The following is a 22,547-nucleotide window of genomic DNA, read 5'->3' on the forward strand; positions in this document are numbered from 1 at the left end:
GTACCACACTTCTTTTTCTTTGCTTGCTGTGGCTGGAACTTCCAGTACTATGCCAAATAAAAGTGGGGAGAGTGGGCATCCTTGTGTTGTTCCTGATTTGAGAGGAAATACTTTCAATTTTTCACCATTGAGAATGATGGGAGCTTTATTATATTCAGATGTGTTCCCTCTCTATTCACTCTGGAGTTTTTATCATAATGGATGTTGAATTCAGTCCAAAAGTTTTCTTGCAAAATTTAAAAAATCATATGATTTATTCTTCATTTTTAATGTGATGTATCACATAGGTTGATTTGCAGACACTGAACTTCCGGGAGCCAACACAGGAGATCCCACCCATGACAAGGTCATGTGGAGGAGACCTGATGGGCAAGGCAGATCAGGACTCGAAGGACCCCCTGGACCTGCTCAGCACCTACCCCCAAACCAGAATCTGTCTGTCTTACCATTTTATGCCTTTCACCAACTCCTCTGACATTAATGGGGGGCTATCCCCGACCACCTCTCTCTAAAGGAAATCAACTTAGAGCTCTAGTTAATAAGTCTCCTGGGCATAATTGGAGTGTTTCAATTCAAACCCCTCTGATGGCTTTCTAACTTGCCTGACAGGTTTATCCAGACTTTTACAACCATGCCTGTGATTGTTCACAGCCTCCCAACCACGAGAGGCATGGGAAGCTTAAAACATTTTAAAAATATAGAGCCTTTTGAGGAGTTAAAAATTATTAGGATAGTACTGGTGGAGGGTTTCATTGTTGAACCAATGCTTGCTGCTAAGTTTTCATATCTTTCATTGTGTGCCTGGGAGTGCATTAATTAATATAGTTGATATATAGAAATATAAGTAGTAGCCTTGGTATTAACAACATTAAACCTTGAGTTAATAAATTCTTTCTTTGTTATACCCCACTGCACCTTTGCCCTATAGGAATGCAACTTTATCTAGTGCTTTCAGAGAATGGCACTAGACTTTAGAAAAATCACCTTTAGAGAAAATAAGTTTTTTGGTTGATTAACCTTTATCAGAAGAAAGTCATAAAATGTTATCAGGCCTCCTGGCAGAAGATGATGTAAATCACCTAAGACCTTTGTAAGTGGAAAGGTATGCAGAAAGAAAGCCTGGTCTTGATAAGGGTCAGGACTGCTGACCCTGCATGACTTTGCATCTTCCATTACTCTCTATGTACAACTTAAGGTATAAAAGCTCCTTTTGAAAATAAAGTTGCGGGCCTGGTCTCCCCGTGTCATTCTTTCCTTCTCTCTCTCTCTTTCTCTTTCCTTTTCAGGAAAGAGAAGCTTCATTCTTTCCTTCTCTCTCTCTTTCTCTTTCCTTTTCAGGTTGATCCCCTGGAGTGCAGAGGCTCTCAGAGTTCACTTTCCTGCCCGGGCTTCTAAGACCCTCTCAAGAAGGTGCTCTGTGCCTTCACCACATCGAGAGGGTGCCTGAGGCCTTCGTGAACAGAGCAAGTCCCATGCAGGGGCTTTATTGGCTTTCTTTGTAAACCAAGGAATATCAACCTCTTCCCCTCCTCTACTTTCTTAACTGCAACATTCTCTCTCTCTCTCTGTCGCCAACACCATCTCTTTGGAGGGTACCCTTGGATCCTGCTGGGGCTGGACCCCAGCACTGAACCATCTTTGCATCCCCAGAATAAATTTGGCTCATTTATAGATTATAACATGTTAATGTATTGCTGATTTCAATTTCATGCAAAGATGGGCACAATAAAGGAGAGAAATAGTATGGATGCAACAGAAACAGAAGATATTAAGAAGAGGTGACAACAATAAACAGAAGAACTATTAAAAAAAAAAATCTTAATGACCCAAATAACGATGACAGTGTGATAACTCACAAAGCGCCAGACATCCTGGAATGTGAAGTTAAGTGAGCCTTAGGAAGAATCACTACAAACAAAATGAGTGGAACGATGGAATTCCAGTTGAGCAATTTCAAATCCTAAAATATGATGCTGTGAAAGTGCTGCACTCAAAACACTAGCAAATTTTGAAAACTCAGCAGTGGCCACAGGACTGGAAAAGGTCCGTTTCATCCCAATCAGAAAGAAAGGCAATACCAAAGAATGTTCAAACTACCACACATTTGCACTCATCTCACATACTACAAAGTAATGTTCAAAATTCTCCAACTAAGTCTTCAATAGTATGTGAACTGGGAAACTCCAGATGCTCAAGCTGGATTTAGAAGAGGCATAGGAACCAGAGATTAAATTGCCAACATCTGTTGGATCATTGAAAAAGCAAGAGAGTTCCAGAAAAACATATACTTCTTCACTGACTACACCAAAGCCTTTTACTCTGTGGATCACAACAAACTGGAAAATTCTTCAAGAAATGGGAATACCAGACCACCTGACCTGCCTCCTGAGAAACCTGTAGGCAGGTCAAGAATCAACAGTTAGAACTGGACATGGAACAACGGACTGGTTCCAAATCAGGAAAAGAGTACCTCAAGGCTGTATGTCACCCTACTAATTTAACTTATATGCAGAGTATATCATGGGACTTTCTGGGCTGAATTAAGCACAAGCTGGAATTAAGATTGCCTGGAGAAATAGCAATAACCTCAGATATACAGATGACACCACCCTGATGTCAGGAAGCAAAGAAGAACTAAAGAGCCTCTTGATGAAAGTGAAAGAGAAGAGTGAAAATGCAACTTAAAACTCAACATTCAAAAACAAAGATCATGGCATCCAGTCCCATCACTTCATGGCAAATAGATGGGGAAGCAATGGAAACAGTGACAGACTATTTTATTGGGCTCTAAAATCACTGAAGATGGTGACTGCAGCCATGAAATTAAAAGACACTTGCTCCTTGGAAGAAAAACGATGACCAACCTAGACAGCATATTAAAAAGCAGAGATGTTATTTGCTGACAAACGTCTATCCAGTCAAAGCTATGGTTTTTCCACTAGTCATATATGGATGTGAGAGTTGGCAAAGAAAGCTGAGCATGAAAGAACTGATGCTTTTGATGCTTTTGAACTGTGGTGTTGGAGAAGACTCTTGAGAGTCCCTTGGACTGCAAGGAGATCCAACCAGTCTATCCTAAAGGAAATCAGTCCTGAAAATTTATTGGAAGGAATGATGCTGAAGCTGAGGCTCCAATACTTTGGCCACCTGATGTGAAGACTTGACTCATTAGAAAAGACCCTGAAGCTGAGAAAGATTGAAGGCAGGAGGAGAAGGGGTTGACAGAGGATGAGATGGTTGGATGGCATCAGCAACTCAATGGGCATGAGTTTGAGCAAGATCCAGGAGTTGGTGATGGACAGGAAATCCTGGCATGCTACAGTCCACAAAGAGTTGGACATGACTAAGCGACTGAACAGAACTGAATATTTTGTTGAGGATTTTTGCATCTAGCTTCATCAAAAGTATTGACCTTAATTATTCTCTTTTTAGTGTTTTTTGTTGAGGATTTTTGCATCTAGCTTCATCAAAAGTATTGACCTTAATTATTCTCTTTTTAGTGTTTTTTTTTCTTTTCTAATTTATGTTTAAGTGTAATGTTGGCATCACAGAAAAATTTTGAAAATGTTCATTTGGACATGTTTGGAAAGGTCAGGCATTAGTTCTTTTTTAAATATTTGGTATAATTCACTCGTGAGGACATCTGGTCCTAGATTTTTGGTTTTGATGAGTTTTGATTTCTGGTTTTATTTCATTACTAGTGTTCAGTCTTCAGATTATCTGTTTCTTCCTGATTCAATCTTGGTATATGTGTTGATATGAATTTATCCATTTTCTCTAGGTGTTCAATTTGTAGGTATATAATTATTCATTGTGGTCTCTCATAATTCTTTGGATTTCTGTGGTATATGTTCCTCTTTCATTTCTGATTTTATTTATTTGAGCATTCTTTGTTTCTGATGAGTCTGGCTAGAGTTTATCCAATGTGATTATCCTTTCAAAGAACAAGCTTTTAGGTTCACTAATCTTTTCTAAAGTGGGTGACTTTATTTTGGGGGCTCCAAAATCACTACAGATGATGACTTCAGCCATGAAATTAAAAGACACTTACTCCTTGGAAGGAAAGTTATGACCAACCTAGATAGCATATTCAAAAGCAGAGGCATTACTTTGGCGACAAAGGTCCATCTAGTCATGGCTATGGTTTTTCTAGTGGTCATGTATGAATGTGAGAGTTGGACTATAAGGAAAGCTGAGCACTGAAAAATTGATGCTTTTGAACTGTGGTGTTGGAGAAGACTCTTAAGAGTCCCTTGGACTGCAAGGAGATCCAACCAGTCCATCCTAAAGGAGATCAGTCCTGAGTATCATTGGAAGGACTGATGTTGAAGCTGAAACTCCAGTACTTTGGCCACCAGATGTGAATAGCTGGCTCATTTGAAAAGACCCTGATGCTGGGAAAGATTGAGGGCAGGAAGAGAAGGGGACAACAGAGAATGAGATGGTTGGATGGCATCACCAACTCAGTGGACATGGGTTTGGATGAACTCCGGGAGTTGGTGATAGACAGGGATGCCTGGCATGCCGCGGTCCATGGGGTCGCAAAGTGTCGGACACGACTAAGCAACTGAACTGAAGTGAACTGAACTGAATATTTTCTATTGCTGTTTTAGTCTCTATTGTTTATTTAGTCTCTGATCTTTATTATTTCCTTCCTTCTGCTAACTTTGGGCTTTGTTCTTTTTTCTAGTTTGTGTTGTGTGTGTGTGTGCAGCAGTTTTATTAAAGTAAGAAAAGGGACAGAGAAAGCTTCTGACATAGACATCAGAAGAGTGACAGAGAATGCCCTCCTCAGTCTAAGCAAGGGAGTTACATACTTTTTTAATTAGTTATTATGATGAATAAAAAGAATGTCTCAAGGTTGTAAAGATCTTACTAGATCCACTCCCATAATTAACATTTTAAGATAACAGGATTAGCCGGAAAGTTTTCAGGAAGGAGAAACTGTCCTCAAGCAGGATGTATTGTTGCTACATAATTCTTAGTACAGAGTTTAAACTGAGTTGATTGTTGTGTAATCATCAGTACCAGGCTTAGAGAAAAAAAAACGTTTTATGTGACTAAGACTAACGAATGTAGAGGGGGGAAAAGATGTTTGTCTTTTCCTCCTGCTTGAGAATTCCAGACCCTTGTCTCCACTTCATGAGCCCCAGATCCCTTTCTCCTCCTCAGGGACCTCAGACCTCTTATCATCCTGCCTAGGAATTGACTCTCTCATTCCCCCTTTTTCTTTTAGGACAATTATGTTGCCAAGAGAAAAGGACATCGTTTTCATTCCATAACTACTTCCTGCTGTTGAGAGGCATCATCCCTAAATTGTTCTCCTAACCCTCATATGGAGGGTCTCTGACCCAAGGGCCCCAAGTAATAGTTGGAGGAGGCTGTGGCACTCGTAGGAGCCTGGACAACCATTTGTAACCTAAAGGCTTTCAGACAGTTAGAAACAAACCCCTTTACAGATGTGAGGCAAAATAGTCTTTAAACCAAGTTAAAACATAATCAAAATTAAAAATACATTATGTCCATAGTTACATCAGTCCATCTTAGGATAGCTAGCAGTCATCAGATCAAGAAGAGGTGTCACATAGGATTGTTGTGGTGAAGAGTTGAAGAAAGTCCTTTCCTTGAGGTGGAGAAACCCACCATGGAAAGCCTTCAATTGATAAGGAGACTGAAAAGCTAAAAGCTGAGTCACATGGTTAATTTTAAGGCTTCAGAGTCTATAACAATGTCTGTGTGTAAGAAGGGTCTTCCATAGATACATTCAAAGTGGGACAGACCTTCCTTTTTAGGGGCAGTCCGAGCCCTCATTAAAGCTACAGGTAGAACTTTAAACCAACTGTCTTATGTTTCCTGAGCTCACTTACACGGATGCCTCTTAATTATGTCATCAGCCTTTTCAACTTTTACTGAAGATTGGGGTCTCCAGGAACTGTGTAAGTGATAGTCTACTCTTAGAGTCTTCCACGCCCCTTGAGTTACAGCAGCTTTAAAGATGGAGTCATTGTTGCTCTGAACTTTAGAGTTTAAGATCTCACTTACATCACGATGTTAGGTAGGTAGAATAGGGAAACAGAATCCAAAATGGCGGTGGCTAAAAAAACAAGGAAGGTCAAAGGAAGGTCCGAGGACCAGAGTGAAGACTTCAGGTAGAACAAACAGCACTCCTGGCTAAGCCCAATTTGCATAGAGCAGGCCCAGGTGGAGGCAAAAACATATAAAAGGAAGAGCCAAAGCGTTCTCTCTCTCTCTCTCTCTCTCTCTCCCGCGTGTGTGCACTCTTTCTGTCTCTCTCTCTTTCTCTCTCTCTCTCCCTCCCTCCTCCACGCACTCCTCCACTCTCTTCTCTTCAAGTCTTTGGGTTGGTATGCCCTCACGCTTCAAGGATGGATTCTCCTTCTATCTTCTAAATGAAATAGAGCTGTAACACTGATTTGCCTAAGAGCTATAACACGGTTTGTCCAAGACCTGAGAGCTGTGACGCACCAAGGGCTTTAATATCCGTCGCTCCAAATCTTTGTTGTGACGAGACAGAGAACCTAGGAACATACACTCGCATAACAATGAGAAGTCAGTACAGTAAGATTTTGCCCATTAGTCAACTTACGAGCTATAGGCATTAGCAAAACAATAGTAGCAATTACCCTTAAGGAATGTGGCCATAAGCTTTTTTTTAACTAAGGAACAAATTAAACTCTGATCCTATGGGCAAGCTCAAAGCAGGAGCCTGCAAGAGAGCAGTTTGAAAAGGCTTAAAAGCCTTTTGAGTCTCTGGGGGCCTAACCAGCTTGTCGATTTGGGCCTGCTGAGTTTCAGTTATAAGTTCATATAAAGGTCAGGCAAGTTCTCCATAATCCGGAATCCAAATGTGGCAGTAGCCTGTAATGCACCCAAATGTTCTCAATTATCTTAAAGTCATATTTGGCTCATTTAGGAATTTCAGACAATAAAGTATAAGGATTAGGCACTTACTATTTGTATATCTTGAATAAGTCTCCATTTATCATTTGACGTTTTTACATCCAAAATAGGAGTGTTACATGGACTATTACAGGGAGTTAACAGCCCCTTTCCTTTAAATCTTCAATGATGTGTTTTAACCCTTCCTTAACCTCGGGCTTTAGTGGGTACTGCTTTTGATGTGAATATAGGTGAGGGTCTTTGAGCTTGATAATGACAGGAACAGCATTTTGTGTTCAACCCTCAGTTTTTTCATCAGCCCACACTTCAGGGTTTATATTTTGTTCAATTAACAGGAGAGAAAGAGCAGGCTCCATATTCATGAAAACAGAGGCGTGGACCTTGTTCAGTATATCCCTCCCCAGAAGGGGTAAAGGATATTCTGGCACGATTAGAAACCCGACAAAATAGCACAGAGTTCTAGTTGTAGTCTAAAGGACAACTGAGATAATAAGGTTTGGCTTATCCAGACAGTCCCATTACAGTAGTGGATCAGGATGAAAGAGGACCAGAGGCTTCAGTGAGCACTGAGAAGGTTGCCCCAGTGTCCAAAAGAAATTGACTGATTGGCCCCCCACAGTTATTAATACCCAGGGTTCCTCAGGTGTAATTAGGATGGGAGCTTGTGTGGAGACCCCCAGGCACCTTCAGTCCCAATTGTCTTGAGAGTCCAACCCCTGGGGCCTACACCTCAGAACAAGAGACTTTATTGACCTCTCTCCCCTTGCTTCTGTCTTTCCTCTCCTTAACCCTTCCTATCCTTCCCTGTTTTTCTAGTCCCCCAGTCCTGGAGGCAGGAATCTGGTCGAAGGGCTCTCAGCCTGAGCTGAGGATTGGAGACTGATCCCCTCCTCTTGGCAGAGAACTCAAATTCTGGTTCTGGTCTGGTCTGATTTCTGGTAGGGCTGAGTTCCAGTCCTCCCTTCTCTGGAGGCCCAGGGAAAAGTCCCATAACGCCTGGGTATCTGTAGGTGGCAGGAGACGTCTGTAAGGCCACCCCTTTTGCCTCCCCTCTCCCGCCTCCTCCCCCTTCTTCTTTCAACCTGGCTTCCTTTCCTCCCTTGAAATCTTTGATGTCAGTACTTGGATCTGAAGTTCTGTGTCTCTATAGGAGGTTTACTGAGAGACTGTATTCTTGTCTTTAAAGGCTTCCCTGGTGGTGCAGAGGTTAAAGCGTCTGCCTGCAATGTGGGAGACCTGGGTTTGATCCCTTGGTCGGGAAGATCCCCTGGAGAAGGAAATGGCAACGCACTCCAGTATTCTTGCCTGGAGAATCCCAGAGACATAGGAGCTTGGTGGGCTACAGTCCACGGGTCGCAAAGAGTCGGACACGACTTCACTTTCTCACACCTCGGAAGGCAGTCTCTTCTCCATTATGGTCCTTTGCAGACTGGACATGGAGCCTGGGGCAGCTTATATGCCTCAGGCCAATCCCACTTAAGATGCCCCTCCTTTCTACAGTAATAACAAGTCCATCCCTTTTCACCTGGGTCCCTCTGGGCATTTTTCCTCAGGCTGTTTCAGAGTGGATCTAACAGCCGTGCTGGGGCTTTAGTCTTTTGCCTGGTTCTTTTTTGTCTCATTTTCCTCCTCATATTCTCCACCAAAATATACTGTCTGAGACAGCTGCAACAGTTTTTCTAAAGACTTTTTGGTCCGAATGCCCGTTTTTGAAACTTACAGCAGATATGTGGAGATGACTGAGTGAAAAAACTACCTTTTAAGATCATTTCTCCCTCTGTAATTTCAAGATCAACATCAGTAAACTTGTCAAGAGCCTCGTGTAGTCTATCTAGGAATTTACCAGGAGTTTTCTTCTCTCCCGGTTCTATGTCAGTCAACTTAGCATAGTATAAAGTCCTTGTGCTCGCTTGAGTCCTTCAAGAACACATCCGACAATCTGGCTCTGTTATTGGAACCACGTGGCTCCTAGTAGGAAGCAGCATTATTTCATGTTCCTTCTTTCCCCTTGCTTTCAAGCCATTCATCTCCAAAAGCAGTAGCTTCGAGGGGGGCGGTCCTAAGGTGGCAGAGGAATAGGAAGGGAAGACCACTTTCTCCCTCACAAATTCCTCAAAAGAACATTTCAATGCTAAGCAAACTCCACAAAACAACTTCTGAATGCTGGCAGAGGACATCAGGCAACCAGAAAAGCAGACCATTGTCTTCGAAAACAGGTAGGAAAAAATATAAAAGACGAAAAGAGAGACAAAGGAGGTGGGGAGGGAGCTCTGTCCCGGGAAGGGAAGCCTGTCCCGGGAAGGGAATTTTAAGAAGAGAGGTTTCCAAACACCAGGAAACACTCTCCCTGACGAGTCTGTGGCAAGCCTTGGAAACACAGAGGGCAACATAACAGGAAGGAAAAATAAATAAGTAATTAAAACCTACAGATTACAAGCCCAACAGTAACTCCCTAAGCGGAAAAGCAGCACAGACGCCTGCATCCGCCACTAGCAAGTGGGGGCAGGGCAGGGAAGCGCGGGAGGTGCGGGCTGCAGAGATTTGTAAGAATCAGGCAGGAACGCCCCAAGTGTAACCAGAACGATCTAACTTGGGCTAGCAAACCAGACTGTGGGATAGCTACCACGCGAAAAGCTCGAACATAAGACACTGCCAGGACCGCACACAGAACAAAGGACAGAACGGAAATAGCCAGCTGCAGACCATCCCCCGCCGGGGACAGGCAGCAAGAGCCATAAAGGCTGGAAAGGGGCAATTGCAGCCCTGGAGAGACTCTACCTACCAAACTGCAAGCAGGCTTCTTTGCTAAGACTTCTGGGGGTGCTGGACAGTCACCATCTGCCTTACAAGGGGCGCCAGTGGTACACCCAGAAAACTGAGCAGCAGAGACAGAAAAGGCGATAACTCGCAGTGACCGTGCTCGCCAAACTCCTGAGCTATTCGGACATGGGAAGGGTGCAAAACGCAGTCCCAACCGAATCTGTGCCTCTGAGGGCTACCTGAGCGCCGAACCTGAGCAGCTTAGACTGGGGAGGTGCACGCAGCCTAGGGCCGGCCTCAGACGGTTCCCGGCTGAGCATCGTAGAACTGGAGCTGTTTGTGCGCCACGAGAAGGGACAGGTCCAGCGGGGCTGAGACACTGTGTGCACATGACAGTGCTATTTGTTTGCAGCATACCCCCCGCCCCACAGCGTGACTGAACTACTGAGCCTAAAAAACCTGCAAACAGAAGAAGTTAAACAGAGGGAACCGCCTTGGAAGTGACCCCACACTGCCCGCAACATCAGAGAAGGGCCAGATATATCTTTACTATTTTTACAATCATTCCTTTTTTTTTTCTTTTTTTTCTTGCTTTTTTTTCCTAACTTTTTTTTAATTGTTAAGTCTTCTATTTCTCCGCTAATTTTTATTTCTATAACCTACTATTACTTTTCAAAAAAAGACTCTATTTTTTTAAGGCAAACACCATATATAGTCTTTATGTGGTTGCTGGAGTTTTTAAATAATTCTTGTGGCTTTTTTTTTTCTTTTTTCCTTCTGCTTCTTTTCTTTAATATTCTATTTTTGAAAATCCAACCTCTACTCTAGATTTTTAATCTTTGCTTTTAGGTTTTGTTGTCAATTTTGTACATTTAAAAACTGAGAGCGAGATTACTGGCTTGACCACTCTCTCCTCCTTTGGACTCTCCTTTTTCTCCACCAGGTGGCCTCTGTCTCTTTCCTCCCCCATCTCTTCTCTATCCAACTCTGTAAATCTCTGTGTGTTCCAGACGGTGGAGAACACCTAAGGAACTGGTTACTGGCAGGATTTGTCTCTCTCCTTTTCATTCCTCTCTCTTATCCTCCTGGCCACCTCTGTCTACTTCCTCCCTCTCCTCTTCCCTGTATAACTCCGTAAATACCTCTGAGTGGTCCAGACTATGGAGCGCACATAAGGAAGTGACTACTGGCTAGCTTGCTCTCTCCTCTTTTGATCTCACCGCATCTCATTCCAGTCACCTCTAACTACCCCCTCCCTCTTCTCTTCTCCATGTAACTCAGTGAACCTCTCCAGGTGTCCCTCGATGTGGAGAAACTTTTCATCTTTAACCTAGATGTTTTATCATTGGTTCTGTATAGATGGAGAAATCTAGAGGCTACTGTAAAAATAAAACTGAAAACCAGAAGCAGGAGGCTTAAATCCAAAGCCTGAGAACATCAGAGAACTCCTGAATTCAGGGAACATTAAGCAATAGGAGCTCATCAAACGCCTCCATACCTACACTGAAACCAAGCTCCACCCAAGGGCCAACAAGTTCCAGAGCAAGACATACCATGCAAATTCTCCAGCAACACAGGAACACACTCCTGAGCTTCAATATACAGGCAGCTCAAAGTTACTCCAAAACCATTGACATCTCATAACCCATTACTGGTCACTCCACTACACTCCAGAGAGAAGAAACCCAGCTCCACCCACCAGAACTCCAACACAAGCCTCCCTAACCAGGAAACCTTGACAAGCCACTGATATAACCCCACCCACAGTGAGGAAGCTCCGTAATAAGGAGAACTCCACAAATTCCCAGAATATAGAAAGACCACCCCAAATGCAGCAAAATAACCAAGATAAAGAGACAGAGGAATACTCAGCAGGTTAAGGAACAGGAGAAATGCCCACCAAACCAAACAAAAGAGGAAGAGATAGGGAATCTACCTGAGAAAGAATTCCGAATATTGATAGTGAAAATGATCCAAAATCTTGAAATCAAAATGGAATCACAGATAAATAGCCTGGAGACAAGGATTGAGAAGATGCAAGAAAGGTTTAACAGGACCTAGAAGAAATAAAAGAGTCAATATATAATGAACAATGCAATAAATGAGATCAGAAACATTCTGGAGGCAACAAATAGTAGAATAATGGAGGCAGAAGATAGGATTAGTGAAATAGAAGATAGAATGGTAAAAAATAAATGAATCAGAGAGGAAAAAAGAAAAACGAATTAAAAGAAATGAGGACAATCTCAGAGACCTCCAGGACAACATGAAATGCTCCAACATTTGAATTATAGGAGTCACAGAAGAAGAAGACAAAAAGAAAGACCATGAGAAAATCCTTGAGGGGATAATAGTTGAAAACTTCCCTAAAATGGAGAAGGAAATAATCACCCAAGTCCAAGAAACACAGAGAGTTCCAAATAGGATAAACCCAAGGCAAAACACCCCAAGACACATGTTAATCAAATTAACAAAGATCAAACACAAAGAACAAATATTAAAAGCAGCAAGGGAAAAACAACAAATAACACACAAGGGGATTCCCATAAGGATAACAGCTGATCTTTCAATAGAAACTCTTCAGGCCAGGAGGGAATGGCAAGACATACTTAAAGTGATGAAAGACAATAACCTACAGCCCAGATTACTGTACCCAGCAAGGATCTCATTCAAATACGAAGGAGAAATCAAAAGCTTTACAGACAAGCAAAAGCTGAGAGAATTCAGCACCACCAACCAGCTCTCCAACAAATTCTAAAAGATATTCTCTAGACAGGAAACACAAAAAAGGGTGTATTAACCTGAACCCAAAACAATAAAGTAATGGTAACGGGATTATACTTATGAATAATTACCTTAAACGTAAATGGGTTGAATGCCCCAACCAAAAGACAAAGATTGGCTGAATGGATACAAAAACAAGACCCCTCTATATGCTGCTTACAAGAGACCCACCTCAAAACAAGGGACACATACAGACTGAAAGTGAAGGGCTGGAAAAAGATATTCCACGTGAATAGAGACCAAAAGAAAGCAGGAGTGGCAATACTCATATCCGATAAAATAGACTTTAAAACAAAGGCTGTGAAAAGAGATAAAGAAGGCCACTACATAATGATCAAAGGATCAATCCAAGAAGAAGATATAACAATTATAAATATATATGCACCCAATATAGGAGCACTGCAATATGTAAGACAAATGCTAACAAGTATGAAAGGGGAAATTAACAATAACACAATAATAGCAGGAGACTTTAATACCCCGCTCACACCTATGGACAGATCAACTAAACAGAAAATTAACAAAGAAACGCAAACTTTAAATGATACATTAGACCAGTTAGACCTAATTGATATCTATAGGACATTTCACCCCAAAACAATGAATTTCACCTTTTTCTCAAGTGCTCATGGAAGCTTCTCCAGGATAGATCACATCCTGGGCCATAAATCTAACCTTGATAAATTTTTAAAAATTGAAATCATTCCAACCATCTTTTCTGACCATAATGCATTAAGATTAGATCTCAATTACACAAGAAAAACTATTAAAAATTCCAACATATGGAGGTTGAACAACACACTTCTGAATAACCAACAAATCACAGAAGAAATCAAAAGAGAAATCAAAATATGCATAGAAACAAATGAAAATGAAAACAGAACAACCCAAAACCTGTGGGACACTATAAAAGCAGTGCTAAGAGGAAAGTTCATAGCAATACAGGCATACCTCAAGAAACAAGAAAAAAGTCAAATAAATAACCTAACTCTACACCTAAAGCAATTAGAAAAGGAAGAATTGGAGAACCCCAGAGTTAGTAGAAGGAAAGAAATCTTAAAAATTAGGGCAGAAATAAATGCAAAGAAACAAAAGAGACCATAGCAAAAATCAACAAAGCCAAAAGCTGGTTCTTTAAAAAGGATAAGTAAAATTGACAAACCATTAGCCAGACTCATCAAGAAACAAAGAGAGAAAAATAAAATCAATAAAATTAGAAATGAAAATGGAGAGATCACAACAGACAACACAGAAATACAAAGGATCATAAGAGACTACTATCAGCAATTATATGCCAATAAAAAGGACAACATGGAAGAAACGGACAAATTCTTAGAAAAATACAATTTTCCAAAACTGAACCAGGAAGAAATAGAAAATCTTAACAGACCCATCACAAGCACGGAAATTGAAACTGTAATCAGAAATCTTCCAGCAAACAAAAGCCCAGGTCTAGACGGCTTCACAGCTGAATTCTACCAAAAATTTCGAGAAGAGCTATCACCTATCCTACTCAAACTCTTCCAGAAAATTGCAGAGGAAGGTAAACTTCCAAACTCATTCTATGAGGCCACCATCACCCTAATACCAAAACCTGACAGAGATACTACAAAAAAAGAAAACTACAGGCCAATATCACTGATGAACATAGATGCAAAAATCCTCAATAAAATTCTAGCAATCAGAATCCAACAACACATTAAAAAGATCATACACCATGACCAAGTGGGCTTTATCCCAGAGATGCAAGGATTCTTCACTATCCACAAATCAATCAATGTAATTCACCACATTAACAAATTGAAAAATAAAAGCCATATGATTATCTCAATAGATGCAGAGAAGGCCTTTGACAAAATTCAACATCCATTTATGATAAAAACTCTCCAGAAAGAAGGAATAGAAGGAACATAACTCAACATAATAAAAGCTATATATGACAAACCCACAGCAAACATTCTCCTCAATGGTGAAAACTTGAAAGCATTTCCCCTAAAGTCAGGAACAAGACAAGGGTGCCCACTTTCACCACTACTATTCAACATAGTTTTGGAAGTTTTGGGCACAGCAATCAGAGCAGAAAAAGAAATTAAAGAAATCCAAATTGGAAAAGAAGATGTAAAACTCTCACTGTTTGCAGATGACATGATCCTCTACATAGAAAACACTAAAAACTCCACCACAAAATTACCAGAGCTAATCAATGAATATAGTAAAGTTGCAGGATATAAAATCAATACACAGAAAACCCTTACATTCCTATACACTAATAATAAGAAGATAGAAAGAGAAATGAAGGAAACAATTCCATTCACCATTGCAACAAAAAGAATAAAACACTTTGGAATATATCTACCTAAAGAAACTAAAGACCTATATATAGAAAACTATAAAACTCTGGTGAAAGAAATCATAGAGGACACTAATAGATGGATAAATATACCATGTTCATGGATCAGAGAATCAATATAGTGAAAATGAGTATACTACCCAGAAAAATCTATAGATTCAATGCAATCCCTATCAAGCTACCAACAGTATTTTTCACAGAACTAGAACAAATAATTTCACAATTTGTATGGAAATACAAAAAAACCTCGAATAGCCAAAGCAATCTTGAGAAAGAAGAATGGAACTGGAGGAATCAACTTGCCTGACTTCAGGATCTACTACAAAACCACAGTCATCAAGACAGTATGGTACTGGCACAAAGACAGAAATATAGATCAATGGAACAAGCCCAGAGATAAATCCACACACATATGGACACCTTATCTTTGACAAAGGAGGCAAGAATATACAATGGAGTAAAGACAATCTCTTTAACAAGTGGTGCTGGGAAAACTGGTCAACCACTTGTAAAAGAATGAAACTAGATCACTTTCTAACACCGCACACAAAAATAAACTCAAAATGGATTAAAGATCTAAATGTAAGACCAGAAACTATAAAACTCCTAGAGGAGAACAGAGGCAAAACACTCTCCGACATAAACCACAGCAGGATCCTCTATGATCCACCTCCCAGAATTCTGGAAATAAAAGCAAAAATAAACAAATGGGAATCTAATTAAAATTAAAAGCTTCTGCACAACAAAGGAAAATATAAGCAAGGTGAAAATACAGCCTTCTGAATGGGAGAAAATAATAGCAAATGAAACAACTGACAAACAACTAATCTCAAAAATATACAAGCAACTTATGCAACTCAATTCCAGAAAAATACACGACCCAATCAAAAAATGGGCCAAAGAACCAAATAGACATTTCTCCAAAGAAGACATACGGATGGCTAACAAACACATGAAAAGATGCTCAACATCACTCATTATTAGAGAAATGCAAATCAAAACCACAATGAGGTACCACTTCACACCAGGCAGAAAGTCTGCAATCCAAAAATCTGCAAGCAATAAATGCTGGAGAGGGTATGGAGAAAAGGGAACCTTCCTACACTGTTGGTGGGAATGCAAACTAGTACAACCACTATGGAAAACAGTGTGGAGATTCCTTTAAAAATTGCAAATAGAACTGCCATATGACCCAGCAATCCCACTGCTGGGCATACACACTGAGGAAACCAGAATTGAAAGAGACACATGTACCCCAATGTTCATCGCAGCACTGTTTATAATAGCCAGGACATGGAAACAACCTAGATGTCCATCAGCAGATGAATGGATAAGAAAGCTGTGGTACATATACACAATGGAGTATTACTCAGCCATTAAAAAGAATTCATTTGAATCAGTTCTGATGAGATGGATGAAACTGGAGCTGATTACACAGATTGAAGTAAGCCAGAAAGAAAAACACCAGTACAGTATACTAACGCATATATATGGAATTTAGAACAATGGCAATGATGACCCTGTATGCAAGACAGCAAAAAACACAGATGTGTATAGCAGACTTTCGGACTCAGAGGGAGAGGGAGAGGGTGGGATGATTTGGGAGAATAGCATTGAAACATGTATATTATCATGTAAGAATCGAATCACCAGTCTATGTCCAACGCAGGATACAGCATGCTTGGGGCTGGTGCACGGGGATGACCCAGAGGGATGTTGTGGGGAGGGAGGTGGGAGGGGGGTTCATGTTTGGGATGGAATGTACACCTGTGGTGGATTCATGTCAATGTATGGAAAAACCAATACAGTATTATAAAGTAAAATAAAGTAAAAATTAAAAGTTAAAAAAATAAAATAAAATAAAAAAATAAAAGATGAAGAAAAATATGACTGAGGGGAAAAAAATCTCAAAACCTTAATTAGATTTTATAATGCCATTAAAATTGACAACTACAACAAAGTGGGAAAAGAAAAGGAAAGAAGAAAAAAATATCTGAAAGAATCTACAGAACAAGTGAAAACATAGGAATAATAAATGTTTTTCTTGAGTCAAAAAAAAAAAGAAAAAACAAAAGCAGTAGCTTCCCCCAAAACTCGAGTTTTTGAATCAGGAGTCAGTGTCTGTCCCAAGACATACATTACATCTCTCCAAGTAAGGTCATAAAGTAAAGTTAGTCCCATAAAACCTTCTATGTACTTTTTGGATACTCTAAATAGTCTCAACCACAGTTGGGACTGTTGGAATTTCTACTGAGACTAAGGCCACCCCTCCTGGAAGGGTACCCTGATTCTCAGCCTGTTCAGTTGGGAGCCCCAGATACAGGGGCAAAGTAAGAGAACAGGAGGCAGCTGAAGGCTTCACACCCAAATCTACACACTTTGTACATAAGTCTGGTATGTCTCACAGAGAGATAAAGAGCAACACATATGCCACTTCAACCCATTTCCTTTGTTTTCTACAGAACTGGTCTAGTTGTAATATGGTATCATAATTGAGAGACCCTTTAACTGGCCAGTGTTCCCCATTTTCCAAAGGATAATGTGGCCATTCAGTATCACAGAAGAAGAACCAGGTGTGTATTTTTTAAACTCTGGGGATCAAACTTGTCCCAAGTTTTTTAACATTTTAAAGGAGTGGTTCTGGATCTATTAGCTCCCATCTGTAAGAGAGAAAAAAGCAGCATCCACGGCTGTGGCTTCTTTCCGCCAGAAGCGTCCCTCCTTGCTCTAGATGGGTGTGCAGACAGACTTTCCACTGAAGCTTTCCTTCCCTGGTCAGACTTAGTCTGTCCCTTACTGATGAAGACATCTTTCTCATCCCTCCCAGTTCTACCACCAAGGTGGGGTGGAGATGCACCGGGTGTAGACCTGATGGCATCCCAGATTGATTTCTAGTTCCTTACCACCATGACCTTTGTTTGATTTGCCAGAGTAGTTTCCCAGAATGTTTCCCAAGCTAGGACTACTAGAGGAAGCATCCATCTTATGTGTGCCCATGTACATTCCTAAATACAGTCCTGACTGCAGTAGAAGTGGTGAGACATAAAGAGATGAACAACAACCAAGATGTCCCTTCTGAGTAGCACCATGCCAGTATATGTAATAGCAAAGGTGGTAGAAGGCTGGACAGTGAGGAAAATGATTTTTGTACTCAAGCTACTAGGTCCGTTCCTTTCAGTTCCTTTCCACAGATTCCACAATAGGAATATCTAGGGAGTTGAGACAGAAGCCATTGGAGAGCTTTCTCTGGTCTGCTAACAGCTAGCTCTACCAAAGGAAGAAGCCCATTGGACTTCCAATCTGAACAGATCCTGCAATTCCCAATCGATGTCCTCAAAAGTCACCAGCAGTGCTTTTATCCACATAGGTAGAAGGCACAGCCATGACAAAGACTCACTTTTAGGACTGTGGGCCCTGAGTTAGGCAGTCAAGAGAGTGGCCCCTAGCCTGAGAGACATTCCTGGAGTTAGAGCTCTGGCTGGTTCCCAAACATGCTCTTGTAAATTGTGCCTCCTAGCAACGCTAGGTGCTTCCATACTTGGGGTCTAAGTAAAAATATGTAGTATTGGCATGAATCCCAATTCCCTTGATAGTCTATGATCTGACAGATTAGGCTCAGTATCAGTTCATTAGCTCAGTCGTGTCCGACTCTTTGCAACCCCATGAACCACAGCACGCCAGGCCTCCCTGTCCATCACCAACTCCCTTAGTCCACCCAAACCCATGTCCATCGAATCGGTGATGTCATCCAACCATCTCGTCCTCTGTCATCCCCTTCTCCTCCTGCCCTTTCCCAGCATCAGGGTCTTTTCAAATGAGTCAGCTCTTCACATCTGGTGCCCAAAGTATTGGAGTTTCAGCTTCAACATCAGTCCTTCCAATGAACGCCCAGGACTGATCTCCTTTAGGATGGACTGGTTGGATCTCCTTGCAGTCCAAGGAACTCTCAAGAGTCTTCTCCAACACCACAGTTCAAAAGCATCAATTCTTTGGCACTCAGCTTTCTTGACAGAGTAGGTTAGTAGTTCTAACTCCCCAGGCAGTTATGGAATGGTCAAAGAGACCAGAAAAAAAGTGACCAAGAAAGGAAAGTTCACTCCACACGCTTTGCCCATTTCTGGCCACTCCCCTTGAAGGGATGTTGAGTGCCTCTTGGCATTGGCAGGTCAGCATAAACCCCCAACAAGGCTCCCCTTTTGGGAGCTGCTTTCAAGCATTATGAGGCACCTCATAACCACAGAACGGGGCTCATCACTTGCTTCGTGCAGGGCATGTCATTCATTCACACAAGCACACCATAGCGTTAGTAAAGTATAGCAAAAAAATGCGTATACTGAGAAAGCAGAGAGGCTAGAGCTCTTGAGTGTTCTTACCTTGTCCTGAAAATCCCGGATGAGCCCCCAAGATGATAGCTTGTGGTGAACTGTGTCGGATTCGTGATCTCAGAAGATTTAGCTTCAGGACCAGGGATCATTCTTGATCACTCAAGAGCTTTTGTGTAGCAGTTTTATTAAAGAAAAGGGACAGAGAACCCTTCTGACATAGACATCAGAAGGGGGATGGAGAGTGCCCACTCTTTTTCTAGTTTTATGTGTAAGGTTAGATTGCTTACTTGGTATTTTTCTGGTTTCCTGAGGTAGACCTCTTTCACTATGAACTTCCCTCTTAGAACTGCTTTTGTGAGTCACATAGATTTTGGAATGTTGTTTCCGCTTTCATTTCTCTCAAGGTATTTTGACTTCCTCTTTGACCCATTGTTGTTTAGTAGCAGCTAACAATATATTCAACAACATATTCAGCTCCTATGTGTTTGTGTTTTTTCCAGGTTTTTTTTTTTCTTGTAATTGATTTCTAGTTTCATACCATTGTGGCCAAAAAGATCCTCAATGTAATTTCAATTTCTTAAATTTACTGACATTTGTTTTGTAACAGCATATGATCTATCTTGGAAAATGTTTCACGTGTACTTGAAAAGAATGTGTATTCTGCTACATTTGGATGGAATGTTGTATATAAATCTATCAAGTCCATCGTGTCTAATGTAATGATTAAGGCCAATGATTTCTTATTAATTTAGTTTGGCTGCTCTGTCCATGGAGCTGCAAAGAGTCGGAGACGACTAAGTGACTGAACTGAACTGTTCTGTCCATTGATGTAAATGATGTGTTAATGTCTCCTAGTATTATTGTACTACTGTCGATAACTCCATTTAAGTCTATTCACACCATACCATTTTTTCAATGAAGAAACTATACCAGAAAGACTAAGGAAATGCCTATATTACCTAACTTACTTTTATTTAGGCATTTTACATCTTCAGAAATGTACACATTCATTTGACCATCATAGTCCTAGAGTTTACAGAATCGTTTTTAAATAGTATCTTCATGACTTAATACCCTCAGTAGGTACTGAAGAAATTTATTCAGCTGCTATCTTAGAGAATCAAGAAATCTAGTTTTTATATCCAACTCATTCTTCTTTTGGTTAGGTTATTTTGAAAATAAGCTCAGTATTTCCAGGTGAGTTTTCTGTTCCATAGACTACTTGCTCTCTAGAGTCCTTCCCAGGTAGAAAACATCATAACATTATGATCCATGGAATTTTAGTTGTTAGTAGTACAACATAAGTTATTGTATTTTTCTGACAGTTTACTAATAGTAAAAATACAATATATATACATCCTATTTATACACATAAAAATCAGGGGAAAAAAGATTTCTCAAAAAAAGAAAAAATCTTGCTATAATTGTTGCACTATTTTTTATTGCTATTCTTATATTTGTTTACAAATTCATTTCAGCACATTCAATTGCTTTGATAACTCACTGTTGCTCCTGCTGCTAAGTCACTGCAGTCATGTCTGACTCTGTGCAACCCCATGGATGGCAGCCCACCAGGCTCCTCCATCCCTGGGATTCTCCAGGCAAGAATACTGGAGTGGGCTGTCATTTCCTTCTCCAATGCATGCGAAGTCACCTCAGTCATGTCTGACTCTGTACAACCCTATGGACAGCAGCCCAACAGGCTCCTCCAGCCACAGGATTCTCTACGTAAGAATACTGAAGTGGGTTGCCATTTCCTTCTCCATGATAACTCACTAAGTGGTACCAAACAATAGCACAAAGAAATGTGGTAATCACTTTAGATTAAAAGTTATTTCTTATTTAAAGAGAACCTTGACCTTACCTCAATCCAGGGGGTGCTAAAAATTGTTGCATTTTCATGAATATACTTTGCCAAGGTTAGAAAGTTTTCATCACTGTATTCAAAACGACTCCGGAATATAATGGAGCAGATCACGTTGCAGGGAGCATAGGTCAGAAGGAAAGTAGGATCACATGGAGATCCTAAAAATAATATATGAAAGTTGGAATATAATTTTCAAATAAATCTTGTTTACTGTATAAAATAATGGAGAAAGTTTGATTCCTGAGATTTTTTTTTTATTATTAGAACAACCTGGACCTGCCATCATCACTATAAATTCAACATGCCTAGAGAGTTGGACAATAAAGAAGGCTGAGTGCTAAAGAATTGATGTTTTCTAACTGTGGTGCTAGAGAAGACTCCTGAGAGTCTCTTAGACAGCAAGATTAAGCCAGTCAATTCTGAAAGAAATCAGTTCTAAATATTCATTACTGCTAAAGCTGAAGCTCCAATATTTTGGCCATCTGATCCGAAGAGCTGACTCATTGGAAAAGACTGTGATGCTGGGAAAGACTGAGGGCAAGATGAGAAGGGGCTGACATGAGTTTGAGCAAACTCTGGGAGGTAGTGAAGGACAGAAAAGCCTGGCATGCAATAGTCCATGGAGTTGTGAAGAGTAGGGCATGACTTAGCAACTGAACAACAAAAACAACAAAATAAAATTGTGTTTCCCTAAGCAAAATTATATAATCCAGTGTAACTTATTTATTAAATTTCTCCCAATTATTCTATTTATATCATTCTCCAATAAAAGCCACAAGGTAATACACAAGAAGAAGATCATTTTGAAATGTCTTTAAAATTATAAAATTTAGCTCTTGGTGTTGATATTCTTCAAAATACCCAGAAGAAACTGACCAATATAATAAGAAGGTAAGGAGACTGAGGAGAATTGAGATCATATTTTACAAAATTCATTGAAAAATGTTGAATGTGCTTTTCTCTTGGAAGACAATAATGAGAGAGGTTGAAGACTAGAGATCGCATCAAGAAAATCAGAGATACAAAGGGAACATTTCATGCAAAGATGGTCACAATAAAGGACAGAAATGGTATGGACCTAACAAAAGCAGAAGATAGTTAGAAGAGGTGGCAAGAATACAAAGAAGAACTATACAAAACGCATCTTAATGACCCAGATAACCAGGATGGTGTGGTCACCCACCTAGAGCCAGACATCCTGGAATGTGAAGTCAAGTCGCCTTAGGAAACATCACCACAAGCAAAGTTAGTGGAAGTGATGGAATTCCAGCTGAGTAATTTCAGACTCTAAAAGATGATGCTGTGAATGTGCTACACTCAATATGCCAGCAAGTTTGGAAATTCATCAGCGGCCACAGTACTGGAAAAGTTCAATTTTCATTCTGATCCCAAAAAAAGGCAATGCCAAAGAACGTTCAAACTACCACACAGTTGCACTCATCTCATACGCAGCAAAGTGATGTTCAAAATTCTCCAAGCGAGGCTTCAACAGTGTGTGAACCATGAACTTCCACATGTTCAGAATGGATTTAGGAAAGGC

The 22,547-nt window shown here is 40.5% G+C and overlaps 1 protein-coding gene across 3 annotated transcripts in view; it reads right to left on the reverse strand.

The window, feature by feature from the left end:
* Nucleotides 1–22,547, reverse strand: part of LOC138070575 (cytochrome P450 2C21-like) — a 64,422-nt gene that overhangs the window by 29,230 nt on the left and 12,645 nt on the right. For all 3 annotated transcript variants that reach the window (XM_068961870.1, XM_068961872.1, XM_068961871.1), the window contains exon 4: nt 21,005–21,165. In XM_068961870.1, coding sequence (XP_068817971.1) covers nt 21,005–21,165 — 161 coding nt within the window. The remainder of the gene's footprint in view (nt 1–21,004; nt 21,166–22,547) is intronic.

This window comes from Capricornis sumatraensis, chromosome 23 (genome assembly GCF_032405125.1).
Source record: "Capricornis sumatraensis isolate serow.1 chromosome 23, serow.2, whole genome shotgun sequence".
Classification (NCBI taxonomy): domain Eukaryota; kingdom Metazoa; phylum Chordata; class Mammalia; order Artiodactyla; family Bovidae; genus Capricornis; species Capricornis sumatraensis.